At 31.9% G+C, this 17,217-nt stretch overlaps 1 protein-coding gene across 2 annotated transcripts in view; it reads left to right on the top strand.

Moving 5' to 3' along the window:
• Window positions 1–17,217, top strand: part of glu (structural maintenance of chromosomes 4-like protein gluon) — an 82,273-nt gene that overhangs the window by 26,305 nt on the left and 38,751 nt on the right. For both annotated transcript variants that reach the window (XR_013026377.1, XM_076494581.1), the window contains exons 10-14: window positions 427–540; window positions 6,074–6,181; window positions 7,101–7,222; window positions 8,207–8,315; window positions 14,178–14,309. Coding sequence is in view for 1 of the 2 variants with exons in the window: in XM_076494581.1 (XP_076350696.1) it covers window positions 427–540; window positions 6,074–6,181; window positions 7,101–7,222; window positions 8,207–8,315; window positions 14,178–14,309 (585 nt within the window). In the remaining variant the exon portion in view is untranslated. The remainder of the gene's footprint in view (window positions 1–426; window positions 541–6,073; window positions 6,182–7,100; window positions 7,223–8,206; window positions 8,316–14,177; window positions 14,310–17,217) is intronic.

The raw sequence follows: 17,217 nt of genomic DNA, 5'->3' as shown, positions 1-17,217 counted from the left end.
TTGTGTAGACTTCTGTGAAAATTCTAGAAATATTTTTCTTATTTTTAGTTTTGTTGAAACCTTCAGTGTTTTTTCAAGATGGTAGTATTGTTATTTATTTATTGCAATTATTAAACAAATGTGAAAAATAAGCAGTTAATCATGAACATGTATTAAGGGACCAATCCTCTCCCAGTCCACATTCACTGGTGACCAGCAGTTACATTTTGATAATATGTGTGAAGGTAATGGTTAATATTATTTTAATTGTAAACAGTATTTGAAAAATAATGCAAAGAGGCTCAGCAGGAAAGATGCTGCTAATATTTTGACAAGAGCTTTCAATATTTCTAATTTTTATGGCAAGTTTGAAACTTCCTTTCAAATTAAACTGAGTCTTATGACTATTATTGTATATTTCATTTGTGATCCTTTGTTATCTGTCAGCTTGAACAGCTTAAGCCACAACCAAAGAAACTTGAAGAAGAAGTTGAAAATTTAAAAAGGAAGAAAGAAAAACTTGAAGGTGATAAACAGCAAGAAGAGGAAAAATTAGCTAAGGTGTGTTATGTCTTCTAAAACACTTTCCTTTTTATTTTTTTTGTGAGATAACACTTTCACAATATTACTTGTTAAATCTAAAAACTAAATAACACACACACGCACACAGAGTAATACCTCGATATATGAAGTATTTGCAATCCTGGAGTCTCATTTGTATATTGAATAACTTGTAACATTATTACTATGAGGATGTGTTCCACACCTTAGTAACTTACCATTTTGTCCTATAAATGTTTTTTTTAACTTACCATTTGTGCTGTAAACAGAGGCAGTTTATTTGAAAATAATATTATACAGTATTAAAGTTAAAAGTGAACATAAATAAAAAATAACAACAATGTACTGTCATCTCAGCTCCATTCATGGTTTTGTTGGGGTTAGTTTGTGGGAGGGTCGACAAGATCCATTGATGATGATGGTGTAAAAATGATGTATGAAATAATGCTAAAATATTTAAAGTTTGTTATATTGAAACATTAAGAAATATGTGCATATTTGAGTGTTACTTTGTGTGTGTGTGTGTGTGTGTGTGTGTAGAAGATAGATATCTGGTTTAAAGAAAAATTGTTTAAATTTTGTAAATTGGATGTTTAAACAATTCTAGTGTAACTTACCACAACATTTTTGTATTTTATTGAGTGGTTATAAAATGTTGACAAGAATAGATAGTATAATTTTTCAGGATTAATCCTGTGTGTATGGTAGGGTCAAAGTATGCTGTGAAGACCCTTTTTACAGTGTTACTTTCAAAATTTAGTTAAAAGTTTTTTATCTATATTTCCAATAAACTTGGCATCACAATTTAGTTTATGATTCAAATTTTAACATTGTATAAGTTTTAATTTTGGAAGGAGTTGTTTAAATTAATTCTCATTCTTCAATTCTCTCTATCATATCATGTAACACTTTTTTCCTCAAAGTTCTCATTTTAGAGTATTGTTCTATTTGTATATGATCTTCTGAGTTTGGCATATATTACTAACTTATAATATAGCTACTTTTAAAACCAACATAGCATTCTGTGCTATTACACCCTGTCTTTCAGGAAATGTCAGTAACTCTTTCTGGTAGTTATTATAGGATTATTTATTACCAATAGAAAAATAATTAAACTTGTTAATTTTTATGTAAGACATATCCATCTTGTTCTATTAACAGATTTTAAACTATTTGGCATTACATATAGTGTTTGCTATTGCCAACTCACCAGCTAACAGAATTATTTTAACCAACCTATAATGTAGCTAGAAAGCCAGTGAAATTATAATTGTTTAAGGACATTGTATTTTTTGTACATGTTAATATTTTGTGTTTTAAATTGCATATCTGAAATAAGTTAAAATCATTTTATGTACTGCTAACAACTGTCATTTAAAGGTTTGAGTAGAATACCTCACCTGTGTGTACTAAATTAATTGTTGTGAATGTATATTTGTTATTTATTGTCTTAAATGTAACTAAAATGTAAAAATTAGAAACTTGTTAAGCAAGATAGGAAAAGTTAAATGGAAAAAATATAAAAATAAAAATACTTGATAGTATGCACATCACAAGAAAATGTGCTTAGTCTTATATGAACAAAGGATTGAGTTACCATCATGCTTGTGAAACATGACCAAACCTGCTAGTAATTCAATCATTTGTTTGCACAAAGCTGCTGTATTGTGATAACTTGTTTTGATATACCCTAAGTGCATCTGTAAATCAATAAATCTGACTAATAATAGAAAGTATCAGCTTTGGCTTTAAGAATACAGTGTGTGATTGTTAGTTACATTGTGCAGTCATTCTTGAAAGGGTAAAAAGGATAATTTAAGTTTATTTAATATTTTGCAAATTTTTATTTTGCCTGACATTGCTAATTTCCATACAGTTGGTTTCAAGGTAGAGAAAGTAACATAAAATAAAAGTTTTACTGAAAAATTCTGAGATGACACCTCACCTCTTTACACTGAATAGCTGGATTCCTTTCTGCATTTACTTATGAGATTTGCATGCCATCAGCCTTGAGTTACCTCTCACCTAAAAAAAATCAATTTAATATAAGTTGTGTTAGTGCATGATAGCAATAGCCCTCTGCTAATAGGAGGATGACAAATCCTGTTTGTGCACCCCTCGAGGTGAATTCCTGTACATAAGCTAAGAAATATCATAATTCTAGTGTAGACAATGTTATCATTACTCCTTAAAGTTAGCTTTCTTAAAAAGATCTGAAATACCTTCAAGAAGATTGAGAACAGGGTGAAACTGGAATTACCAGCCAATAACAAACAGTAGATTACTGTAACATGTAGATACTCAATGCTTTGTACATTGTACATAATTGGCATCTTTAGGGAACCAACCCCATTATGTATGAAGTGAAGGAGTAAACAAAATCAAAATCAACAAGTGTATTAAACTGTGTTATACACATTTGTAGAATAATTAGTTTTAAAGACACAAAGTTTTGTTTCAAGCCATGATTTAGACTTGTATGTTTTATTTGAGAAAGCTGCTTTTCTATTGATAAAATTTTATTCGTGCTTAGTGAGGGTTGTGTCTTAGTCTAGGCATATATTTGTCCATTGCTATGCAATTACACAGAAACTATAAATGTTCACTATATTTTGAAACAAATCTTCATAATTTCCAGCTGTAGCTTAACATTTTACATTTCAAACTAATGTAATCAGATAGTCAATAGCTACACTAAATCATCATGAACTATTTCATTAAGTTATTATGTCAAGTAATCTTTTGCTCATAGTTGAGCATAAAAAAGTCAGTGAACGAGATAAATATAAAAAGTTGGAAAATAAAAACCTGCTAATAGGGAACATAAATAAAAAATAAGGAAACAAGTTTAGAGAAACTGTGGACATTATTTACTCAAACTGCAAATCCATATTTTGACTCCATCAAATATAATTTTAGATAACAGTATGGAGCCAAAGTATGGGTTTATAGTTTGAGTAAATAATGTCTACAGTATCTACAGCCTAATCTTTCCTTACTTTTTATGATCAATATTTGCAGGTTTCTGGATTCCTAGTTTTTATTTATGTTGTTTTAATTAAAGACATTATTAAAGAATTAATAATGAACATCAACTGGATTTGGCAATCAAAGAATTCAAAGAGGAATGGGCCCAAGAGAAGAAATATGAAGATTAAATCTCCAGTACTGAGGGGAAAAATTGATGGTTAGATGCAATAATGAAGGATACGTAATTTCAAGCAGATGAGCCAGAGATGACTCTGAAGGGAAGTTGATCTATGTTGAAAGTGGAAGAGGCTTGATCACTGACTTTGGCAGCACAAAGAATAACATACAGAATTATATTATGGAAATGTATATTGCAGAGAGAATCAAATTTGACCATCTATCAATTAAAGTAAAGTTGAAAGATGAAATGGAACATGAAGAGGAAGAGATCCTCATGGCTCACTGGCTCTGTAAATTGAATCCAATTAAAAAAGTGAAAGTTTGTAGCTAATCTTGAATGTGATTAGTGGAAAATGGCAAATGAGAGAGATAAGGAAAGGAAAATGCCAGTCCTCAACAAAATTTTAAAGAAGAATGCTGAGGAAATTTGTATCATACATAAAACAGGAACTAAAAGGGAGCATTATGATGATAAAAAATACAAGTAGAGGAAAAAAAACTGATGAGAATATTACTAAGGCAACTTAGAAAAATATGAAAGGAAATTGAAAGGACCCACTGTATTATAGCTAGATGTAATCTCTGGGAGAGATATTAGGAAATATAAAATTGGAAAAAAGAAAAGATTTGGAAGGAAATTGAGAGGAGTAAGTACAGTAGATTCTTCTGGCAACATCTTGATAAGTTCAGAAAAGAAGCTAAGAAGTAAGAAGCTAGACTGACTACACACCAATGGAGGAAGCACTTTGTGCAGTTATTAGAAGGAGAATAGATGAGTGGTAATAATTGGTAGCAGGTACTACAACATGAAATATTACTGTTGTAAGGTAATGAAGTGGATGCTGTATTTGAACAATATGAATTGACTAACTCAGTTAAGAAACTGAAGAATGGCAAGTTGCTGGGTGAAAACATGAAAATCAATAAATTATGTAGGACACTTATGCAGGAAATAAGAGAGGGTCTTTTGAAACTACTCAATGAGTTCTAGAACATGGGATATGCCCTGACATTTGGGGGGATGAATTAATTTGCCCAGTCTACAAGACTAGCAAGAAAGGCAGCCCAAAGAATTATAGAGGAAGCATGTTGCTTAATGCTGTATACAAGATATTGGCCAAAATGATGACTTGCATGGTTTGTGAACTGGCTTGAAACGGAAAGACTAGTGAAGAATAGCCAAAACAGAATTCATGATAAATTACATAATATCAGATGACATTTTTGTGTTGAATACATTTATTGAGAAGAATCTAAGAAGAACAAGAGAAAGATTATATGCATGTTTTATTGACCTTAGAGGAGTTTTTGATAAGGTCAACAGGAAGAATCTGTATGAAAAGATTTGGAAAATAAGGATTAGAGAAGGAATGTAAGGAAACAAGAAATGTTATTATTTCGCCAATAGGACAGTGGGGACAGTTTTGAACTTCACAAAGAATGAGAAAAGGATGCCTGCTAAGCCCAGTGTTATTTGGTATATTAATGTTTGTGAAAATGAATGAATCACAAGGAATATGCTACTGGGAATTTAATAAAAACAACTGATCTTAAGTGAAGGGAATGATAAATGTCACATCCTTTATTGACTTTTGGACAATGCTGCACTATTATTTTTGGTGTAACATTACAGTGAAGGTCCTGATGTCTAATAACATGACAAAATACCTTGCTATGTTGATTTGTGTGTTTAAAGGAATTTATGTGAAGAGACATTGAAAAGCTGTAGGGGTTATCACAGAACCTTGACTGAAATGCAGTTGAATCTATCTGGAATGCCACTTGAAAACTAGAGTTAACAGACCACAATCCACTAATGAACTGATACTTGCTCTTAAGGAGTGATTATGGAATATTACTCTAGATATTTACCAAAATTAGGTACAGAGCATTAGTGATAGGTTCCAAGCTGTGATTGTTGCAAAAGTGGATCAACACCCTATAAGAAACTTAATAAAGGATAATAAATTATTGTACTTGCATATTTTCTTGTACTGTTCCAATACTTTTAATAATGCAAGTGTCATTGCAAACAACTTTCTCAAACAAATATTTGAAAACTGAAGTTTTGTAATTACAGCTTTTTTAGCAATAAGTAATTATTGCAACATTTAAAACCCAAGCATTTTATGTAACATAGACTTTTGTAACTTAAAAGATTATTGATGTATCATAAATTATAATGTGATTTATGTTAGATAAGTATACAATGCTATAACACAAAAGTGGTGTTTTATCTGCAAAGTATTGTGTAAATTTAGCCCTTAAGTTATTTATTCGTTTGTGTGTGTGTGTGTGTGTGGGTTTTCAACTTATTGTCGTATTATTAAATACAGAAATTTTAAATTACTGTAAATTTTGAAATAACATATTTTGTCATCAGATCATGGCCAGTCTGAACAAAGAGACCCAAGGACTTCAGGAAGAAAAAGAAAAATTTGAGACAGAACTTATGGAACTTCAAAAAGCAGTAAATGAAACCAAATCAAAGGTAACTTGTTTGTAAATTTTATAAATATTTTGAGAGTATACTGTGAAAAAGATCTTTGATATAATATTATAAGTAAATTATATAATTGCAAAAGACATTGGAAGTGTTATCATAATCACAAGAGTTGAATAGACTGGTCTACAAAATTTGGTAGATAGAAAATTGAATTGTTTTACTTGGATTTCATTCTTTTTTAACCAAATTAATTTTGTTGCTTTCCCATTAGTTACATTTATACTTATGAGATTTAAAAGTTTCACCAAACAGAACCTTGTGAAGAAATTAGTTTTTCTTACCCAAAATTAAGGGATTTGAAATACAGGATTTTAAATTTCTAAACTTATTAGGATGTTACTAAGTAATTTTATTGGCAACAAACTTGCTTGCTCTTTTAGCTATGAGTGTGTTATAATGTGACAATCAGTCCCATTATTTACTGGTAAAGAGTAGCCCAATAGTTGGTGGTGAGTGGTGATGACTAGCTGCTTTTCCTCTGGTCTTACACTACTAAATTAGCAGATAGCCTTCATGTATCTTTGTATAAAATTAAAAAAACAAACAGATTTTATTGGTGAACTTTAAGCATTTTAAATGCAGATTGGAAGATCCTAACTTTATGAGGAAATTTGTGGGTAATTTTATTGCCTTAGTTTTTAGTATTTGAAGTATAGTGTTTGAAGTTCCTAACCTTATGAGGATATTACGAGGTAATATTTTTATTGCTTTACATTACGTATTTGAAGTTCAGAATTTCAAATTCATTTAGTTCAAAAGCAGTAGCTTAGTCTCCAAAATTGGCTAGTGTTACTAAAATACTTTGTTTGTTAAGATTTTATACATTAAAAGTCACATTTATCACCTTAAAAAATACAATATATGAAAATTATTTAGGAGAATGTGTGAACTTTTTTATCTATAGATGGACATTGCCCAGGCAGAACTTGACCTGTATCTTAGTACTGAAAAGACAGAGAAAACAAAACTACAAGAAATTACCAAAAACCGGGAGAAAACAATAAAGTTATTAAAAGAAAGACAGAGGTACAATGATTTTGATGCAAATAGTACACAATATTCCAGTTTTCTTTGTATTCCCCTCAGATTATATGTTCTTTGAATGCAAATTACTCAAGATTCAACCATTAAGGCCTTCTGTGAAAACTACCTTAATTGATTAACTAATAATTATTTAACTTGAATACCAGCATTAGTGGTAGGTGCTGCTGACTGGTTGCATTTATCCTTGTCAGCAGTTTTAAATTAGGGATTGCTGTACCCAAATCTTAGAATTCTCTGATAAGACCATTTAGCCCAGTTAACTAAATCTCTTAACTTTAGATTTAATACTTAAGCATTAATCCATGAAATACTGTCTGACATATATTAAACTAAACCATTAATTTACACTGAAACTGTAACTATAAGACCCTTACCTGACAGGTAACTCTTTTGTTTTTTAATCTAATTTACTCAAATATGTTAACCTTTAGATTTTTCAAAATACTTAACCTTTTGATTCCATGTAGATAAATATCATGAAACTTTACTCAGTTATTAATCATAGAACTTGTTAGCTAGCTAGATAACTCAGACATTAACCATTGAATCTATGCATACAGATTAATTAGAATATTTAGACATCATTGACTTTTACTCCTTTTGTGACACATAACTAGTTTACTGGAAGTAGTCTCCCTCCATGTTGGAAACTAGGTAACCATTAAACTCAACATTTGTTCTTAGTTAAATTCTTCAAATTAGATGTCAGAAACCTTAGTCTCATCTGTCATAAAGTATTAGCATCAGTTTTCCTTTATCTATCTTGATTGAAAATGCTTTTTTCTGTAAAACAAAAAGTATAGATAAGATTTGCACTTAAGACAAAATTGCATTGTGAATGAAATGAAATTCATTATATACATCTTACAAGTGTTCAGATAAATATGCATTTTGAAACTTGTTTGTTGTGTTTGACCAATTAAATGTGGGATGTAATCTTTCATGTTTTCTACTCTTCTCTTATAGTTCTCTTAAAGAACTGGAAAGTAGAATTCCAGCATGTGAGAAAGCTCTTCATGCAGTTGAAACAGAGCTCCATCATGTAATGGCTGAAGAGGCAAGAATGTCAGCAGAGGTACTCCGATTAATGGACTTTTTAAAATTAGAATAATTTCTCAGGACGTGAGCATCTTAGGAATATGTAATTAACTGGGGGCTCAAAAATATTAATCCGAAATATTTAACTTGGTGTTTACAGTTGGAAATATGAAAACACACTTTCAATACAATACCTTCCTTCCACTTACTTGACAGCTTTTTATGATATGTACAGTATTCTATATGTGCAAATTTTTGCTTGCCACTGACCTTGATATCCCACTTAGTTTTTACATGATAGTATGCAACAAATGTCCACCAACAGGAGTGTGATACAACTCTTAACACAGCTGGTTCCTTCTCTGCAGCTTAGCTCAACTTCAGTTCTTGATTAGCCCTCATGATATTTAAATGTTTTATATTAGACCTTTACTTGCAGAATTTCCATCAGTTTGTCTTGTTTTGGAGACCTTAGGTGTTTAAAAAAAACACAACAAACAACAACGTTTTTTGTACACATTAATATTAGATGTCTTTAATTTATTCTTGAGCTCCCTGTATGAATTTATTTTATTTCATAGTTATCATGAATTCATAGTTTAAGGTTATTACTGCTACTCCTATAGCAGTTAACCAGTTATTTTATCTATAATGGCTTTGGGTCCAAGTTATCAGTGGAAGATGTTACAGCTTTGGCAGTTGGACACTTTCATACAGATTTCAGATTTGCCTGAAGATTACGATGTCCTGCTTTGTTCAGGGGTACTAAACAAGAGGACAGTTATTTCAACAGCTTGTTTCCTCCCAATCCTATGTCACAGGGCTTGGCATGGCCAGGTGATTAAAGCACCCGACTCATAATTCGAGGGGTGCGGGTTTGAATCCCTGTCACACCAAACATGCTCGCCCTTTCAGCTGTGGGAATATTATAACGTGATGGTCAATTCCAATATTTGTTGATAAAAAGAGTATCCCAAGAATTGGTGGTGGGTGGTGATGACTAGCTGTCTTCCCTCTAGTCTTACACTGCTAAATTAGGGATGGCTAGTGCAGATAGCCCTCGAGAAGCTTTGTGCAAAATCCAAATCAAACCAAACCTATGTCACACAGTAACTTTTTGCTCCAGTGGATCCATACACACCTCCTTCTTTTTTTTAGTTGATGACCAGGTTTGTTACATTTTGTCTGTGCCTCCTGTTTCCTTTGATTTCTCTCCTTTTCAAACCATATCACAATGATGACATTATTAAACTCTTTTCTGCACATGTTACTGCATTACATTCAAAATTTAATTAAACCATTTTACTCTCAGTATAGTTAAATGAAATTATTGTTATCAAGTACATTATAATTCAAAGTTAATAAAACAGCATGTTCTTGTACAGGTGCCATCATCGTTACAATTATCAACTTTAAGAGATGGTATAAAAGAAACTGTATGCATAATTTGGGTGTTTCCATTAAGACAATCAAAGTACACTCTTATTTAGCTTGTTTATGAGTAACTTGAATACATTCCAAGAACTTTTGTCCCAGAGCAAGCCATTGTAAAAATTTTTCTGGTTAGGATAAGCCATGCCCACATGCAGAGTAAAAGCTGTGTCAGTAAGCAACATTTTTAAACCAGCATGTTTGTAACCAATAGAAAGGGCAGATTTTGCAGAATATTTCCTCTAAACAATCATACTTTTCATGAAGCTAATATGGATTACGTAGGCATAAAATTCCTATTTATATTGTTCAACATTGTTTTCCATAGTGATTGGTGTTTTTTTTCACCTTATACTTATTAGTTTCATAGATGGTGAAATTGTATTTAGGATTTACTTTTATATAGGGTGTTCGGAAAGTCACTGTGCAGTTTTGTCTGTTAATAAATATGTAAGTGCACAGTGACTTTCTGAACACTGTATTTTAGTTAAATATGTATTTGTGTTTTAATACAGTTCATATTTGAAAGGTTTAAGGATTTCATCACTTCATTCTGTGCTGTTACTTGTTAATTGTTCACAAAGTTATGAGTGCAAACAAAATTTTACTGCATGCTAAACTGTCTATGCTGACGTTAATGTTATGTTCCCTGTGAACACCTGTTGTGTGTGGAAATAAATAATAAAAGTTAAAGAACAGGAAAGGAGAAAATAAAACATTCATAATAACTTATTAGTGAAATATAAAGACGTGGAATTTCACGTTACCCAAAGAAGGTATTTTAATGTGCATATTTCCATTTCTTAATTTTACATATTTTATTGTTCCTTACATTGATGATAATAGTTAAAGTTAGTGATATATAAGAGAAAATGGAGAATAAAATATAAATATTTACCTTAAAAAACTTTTGATATACATTTTGGAGGTTCTAGAGATAATAAAATGTGAGAACTGTAATGTAATAAATGGTATTGTTGTACTCAAGGTGAAGATCACCTTGCAGGTGAACTATTCAGAGTCCAAATGTAAATAACTAAATTAAATAACAAATATTGATTAGAAATTAAAAAAAACAAGTGGGGTTTTGATCCCAGCACTTTGGTAACATTTTCTTGTATCTACTTCTTTTGTTTGAAACCCTTCATCATTCCTCTGAGGAGTTATAGGTGAAGACTGGTGCCCTAATGTTATCCACTAGCACGATTGTCTTCTTTCACCTTTTCTTTCCAAACATGGCTCCTCTGTTATTGAGATATTTTGGGTTTGTGTCCATTTACACCAACTTCCTAACAGGATTTATGTATGGCTATTTTTATAATGCAGTATGCCTTTAGGAACATTCCTGACTCATTTTTGTCCAGAGCCAAGTTTTTCCATTTACATCCTTACCTTTTCTTAATGACCTCATGTTTATCTTAACTTCTTCCTGAGTCTTTTTCCATGTCTCATCTTTCTTCTCTACTAATTCTTGCTTCATGGGTGTTCAAAGTCAACCATCTGTTTTTGAATAACAACTTTAACACCTCGGGCAGTCACAGGGACTATGTGGTGGGTACAGCTCCAGTAAAGGCTAGGCTTTTGCATTTTGTCCTGTGTGAGAAACTTTCATCACAGACCTGTGGATTCTCTCTGAAGGGCTCATTCTTTGTTTTCTTCTATTCTTCTGCCATTCCCTCATCCCATTTCCTCCCCTTCCTCAGAAGCAGTTCTTTGACCTTCTTTACAAGGTTGCTGGAGTACAAATAGATTCTTTTCAGCCTGATTTCTATTCCTTTTTGTTTGTTGTCCTTGAAAAGAGTGGGGATTAGCTGGTTTTCCATCATCAATCTTTCTCCTTTGAACTGCTTCCTCAACCCTCCTCAATTCAACACGGAGTTACATTTATCTCTTTGATGTATTTTCACTTATGATTTGTGGATAATGAAGGTAGATATTTCAGATGCTTACATCCATATTCCCATCTCCTCAACATCCTGACATCTTCATTGTTTTGCCTATTGGAACTGTATCTATCAGTTATGGGATTTTCCATTTGTGCGAGCTTCAACTCCTTATCTTTTTTGTTGGGTAGTCAAGGCCTTTGCCCAGTGTCTCTATTCCAGTGGACTTTGTTTCATTCTCTTACGTGGATGACTGGTTGCTTCTAATTCTTTTACATGCCATTTCTTTCCATCACTTTGTTTCTTGTTTGAGAAGCTGCATGATTAAGTTGGCTGATTAAAGGTCAAAGTGGAAAAGTTTTTTTTCTCTCTTCCACTTGATACCTTAGGGTATTTTTGAATTTTTTTCTCATCCAAACTCAAGTCTCTCCTTTTGTGAATTATGGAGCATCTATTTTAGACCATTTCCTTCTCTCCTTCTCCATCTGTGTGAGAGGTTCTCTGTTTTATTGATGTGAGTTTTTCTGGAGGCTCTCATTCTTCTTGGGCCTCCTGCTAGTACAGCGGTATGTCCACAGATTTACAACATTAAAATCAGGGGTTCTGCTTTCTTATAAGAAAACACAAACATTCTTCGTGGTTGACCTCATATGTGACTTTTTCTGTGGATTTTACAAGATCAGTGGGACCTCATTTGAGATCCTTGGACACCCCTAAATCTAATGCATGTTCTAATATCTACCCAACCTGAAAGAAAAACATTTTGTGAAAAGGTGTACTTTGAGATGAGGATAAGGAATAACATCCTCTGTGGTGTCTTGATTCAACCTCTAGAAGTTCGAATGCAGTGAAGGAAGGAGATGAACAGCAAGCAACTCATTGGGGTTTGTTTTCCTTCTGTTTCTTTGAAACTTGTCAGTTATGGTTTATTGTGACAACACGATCATCTCGTACATCAATTGGTAAGAGTGGACTCATTGAGGTCTCTGTATTTCCACAGTTTAATCTTCCTGTTTTTTTTGGCCCATAATTATCACATTTGTGTGATGGCAAGTCATATATCAGATGCCCTAAATCTGGTATTGTATCATTTATTGTGTCACAACAAGATTCTCCCTATGGAGTGGCACCTCAGTCTTCAGATGTTTGGTTGGTTGTGTTCACAGTGGGGTACTCTGGAACTGGATGCATTTGTCACTTACGTGAATTCTAAACTTCCCATGGTTTGTGCTCTTATTTCTCATTCTTTGGCTGTAGCTGTTGATGCCCTTAGTCAGGGTTGTTGGGAACTTGCCTCCTACTTGTTCTTTTCCTTGTGTTTTTGCTACTATACAAGCCACTCTACATTAAGTCCTCTTGGTGGCTACACTTTTGCTAGGGTGATTATTTCCATTTCTGCATTGATTCCTACTGACACATCTTCTTCCCCTTTCTCTCACTCTCCTCAGATAACCTCATTCTAGTGCATTCATTCTCAATGCTGCTTGGTTCTTGACTGGATGTTGGTTCCCAGGATTACCAATATTGATTGTGTTGGACATGCAAACATGATGATGTGGGTCCTTGGAACAGAACACTTCCAGTTCCTGTGTCTGAGGTGAGCAATAGATAACCTTTTCTTACCATGAGTCAGATATTTATATCATGGTTAAGTTGGTGTTGGTTGAGGTATAACTCCCTATTGTGGTCTATTGCATGCACTTAGCTACTTTACACTTGGGGTTTCCTCATTTAATTTATTGGATTTGTCTCGTTATTCAGTCCGATACATCAATTTCATGGACAAAGGGTATATCTTGCTCAGAAGTGGTGCATACTCCTATTAGTGTTTTTTATGTATTTATTCACATACCCTTCAAGCACTTTCTGATGCATACTTATCTTGGTAATGTTACCCCAGTCCCTCCACTAGGTCAGTGTGGGATTCTATTTGTTATGTAAGTGAAGTTATGATATTGTATTTGAAGTTAACATTTTCCTACACAAAAAATGTATTTCCAATAGATTCTTTCCTCTCACTTAGTGTTTTTCTTTTGATGATGCTCAGTCTCAAAGTGAAGTTGATTTAAGGTGCATAGAGATAGTTAGTTGTACTAGATGTTATGTTGCTATTCTTGTTGGTGGAGGGTTGTTGCATGCTATTATGTAGCTGCCTCACATGAGGGTAGGTGGGAGTATCAAAGATAGTGAAAAGTGAAAAATTGAACAAATAGTGGGAAGTACAAATAGAGAAAAGCTTTTCTGTTAAAAGAGGTAAGAAGCTATCGGAAATACATTTTCAGTGTAGGAAAGTATTGGTGTTCTCCCATTGTATTTTAGTAGTTTATTATATTTAATATCACTTAGAAAGATAACAGAGTTAATTTTCAGAGATATAGTGAAATAAAAAACAAATATCTTTTTTGATGTTTAAAGTGCAACAGAAAATAATGTTTAACAGCAAGGACTGTATAGTAATATATATTATTGTGTGTGTTTTAAAACTTTTAAAAGTATCAAGGATATTATACTTACTTTTCTGGGTATTAATATTTATGTAATTTAATACTGTGTAAAAAACATGCATATAAGTAAATGTTTTACAGTACAAGTTAAAGAGGATGAAGGTTGAAGAAAGTAAAAGTGCCATGCAGGCATCCAAAAGCAAAGGAAGAGTGTTACAGGCTCTGATGCAAGAAAAAGAGAGAGGCATTTTGCCAGGAATATTTGGTAGACTGGTAAGGGTAATTGCTTGTTGTTTCTTATGACATTTAAGTGACTGGATTATGTATTAGTTAGTATTATTAGCAGTTTCTTGGGTTTATAGAATGCAACAACCTGCAATTACGTTTTATTTCCTATTAGTACACTCTTTTGTTCTCCGTTCTTATAAAGAAACATTATTGAATCATTAACACATACTGTAGAGCTGAAATAATCTTAACATTTTTTCAAAGCGGTTTCACCAAACATATATACATGTCACAGTTTTCTAAGTAGAGTCCTTTTAGTAAATAAAATTGAGTTTTTATTCTAACACCTAGTCTGTTTTCTCCAATTGGTATCCCTTTTTGACATAAAATATTTTAGTTAAACGTTCCAGGTAAAAAAACAAGGGTGCAAGAGATGCTTTAATATTCAGTTATATTGACTTGACTATTACTTCAGTAGCTTGCATAACAGTATTTAAAACCTAAAACATTCTTCACTGTTAAAACTTGTGAACATGAATATGAATTATCTGACTAGTGACTAAAATATCATAACCATTATAAACAGTCTTTCTAAATTCTAAATGTGTAACTTAGGATAAAATTATTAAAGACTGAAATTATTAAAAATGTTGTGCTGTCTAGCAGTCATTTTGCTATTATTACGTAATGGAATAAAATTTATTTTTAAAGGAGTTATTAGTTAATGAAGTAATGTAAACAGTATGAAACATTTATTCAGAAGTACTGAAGATATAACTTGCATTTTGCAATTTAGGTTAATACGTATAAAGTAAAGCATCCCAAATGAGAACTTTATTAAAGACACCAAATTTTACTTGAAATATTGTAAAAATGTAAAATGAGGCAGACCATAAAGTAATAATAAAAAAAAGTACTTTTTTGAAATCTTTTAAAAACATGAACTAAATATTTTTCAAACTTTGTCTTTGCACCATATTGTTTGGAGTATTAATCAGTATCAACACCCTTAAAAGCACTTTTGACTTATTTCTGATAGTTATAATGTCCCACTGCATTGACAGTTTTATTAAAACTGATGATCCTGATTATGAACAATGTTTTTATTTAAATATATTGTTTTATCATTTCTTTTTAAGAACAGTAATACAACTTTATATTAACAAATTACATACGCTGTTGCTATAGTATGTCTTGGCAGCTCCCAGGCATGGTGAAATGTTTAGTTTTTACATAGCTGGTCCACAGTGAATTTCCATTCATTGTAAAATGGAATGTCACAGCTCTCCCTGAGAAGAGAGATTATTAAGCACTATATTGAACTAAATAACACTGTTTGAAAGAAGGGAAGTCTGGTGTTCTTCAAGGAAATGGAAAAACTTGCATATCAGAGCATTTAGGACAGAAACCCTCACCTGCAAAGTGAATACATAGTTTATGAAGTTTTCTCACAAAGTAGAAAGTTTAAGCTCCTAAACTGATTGACCACAGAGTATAACTATCTTTCTGATCCATAACCAAAGTTGTTAAAAAAAAGAAAGAGAAAAAAATAAGAGCCAAAGTGTTTGAGATAATTTTATTTACAATCGCACAAACCCAGTACAAAATACAAATAAGGGCAAATGTGTTTGTGTTGGTTGTGTTAAACTGATAAGAGTGGTGATAAACCTTTATTTAGAATTTATGCATGTTTAATGTATCCCCCCTTCTAAATTCAGCAAAAACTACATATGAAACTAAAATTGAAATCCCATAATTATTGTTAATCTTCTTGCTGCAGGTATCCTTTTCTGCACATGCCCCACGGTTGTATTGAGTTATTTTCAAAATTCAGTTAAACTACTTTTTTACCATGTTATATGAATATACTAGGCATAAAAATCTAGCTAATAACCCCTATTTTATTATTATATAAGTTTTACATTCTTAATTTTATAAGGCTCTATTAAAAAAAATCTTGAATTTCTCCAAGTATGAGAATTATGACATTTGCTCCGTAGGTATCCTTTCTTTAACTTATTTACCACCTGCCCAAGAAGTATGAAATTTAATGCAAATTACTTGGTATAATTTGTTATCACTCATGCAAAGCATAATTTTTATAGCCTTTGGTCATATTTGATTACTGAGCTATCAAATAGAAAATCAGACTTCACTTGCCATGGCCACCTGTCACATTCTCTCTCTCAGAAATTGCCAGTAGTTACTTCTGATTATTTATAACCAATATGAAGCCAAAGTTTTAAGCTAACAAATGACATGACACCAGTTGTTTTCTATACAGAGAATTTACTGTTTTGCCTCCAGTTTTTGTTTTATTCTTTTGGGGGAACACATAAATGAGCTTAACTGAACTTTTAATGGCTCTTGTCACACAGTTAGAAAACCTGAAAAGATATGATAATTATGTGATTTTTTGTTTTTGCCTTTTATTATATTGTGTTGTTTGGTTTTATTGAATAAGTAAAAAAAATGACTTAATGCAGTAGTACCATTATTGTCATTGATGGTTGACAGCAAAAAAAAAAAGATCTAGATAAGTACTATATTTCTGTTTTCATGTGTAGTCATTATTTTAAAAGTACCTAAGTTGTAAAAACTGGAAACTTTTTAAGTTATATAAGGTAAAATTAAGTAAAATAGAGAAGTGTTTTACTACTTATACAGTGTGAATATTACTTAAACATGGTGAAAAGGGCAATAATACATTTGAAATATAAATATAAACAGATGTATAATATTAGGAGTTTAAACCTATTTAAGATAAAACATAGTTTATTGTTATAATTTGAAATCATTCTAGAAATAAAAAAACAATGGTAGACTTATTTTGATTTTTAATGGTAACAAAGTTGATCAAATTGACCAGCCTCATACAGATTTATAGTAGAGAAAATAACAGATAAAATACGGAATTTTACTGAACAAAAATGTTCAAACTTTATTTAGAAAG

This window comes from Tachypleus tridentatus, chromosome 1 (assembly GCF_004210375.1).
Source record: "Tachypleus tridentatus isolate NWPU-2018 chromosome 1, ASM421037v1, whole genome shotgun sequence".
Lineage (NCBI taxonomy): Eukaryota > Metazoa > Arthropoda > Merostomata > Xiphosura > Limulidae > Tachypleus > Tachypleus tridentatus.
This window is presented reverse-complemented; position numbering and strand designations above follow the sequence as displayed.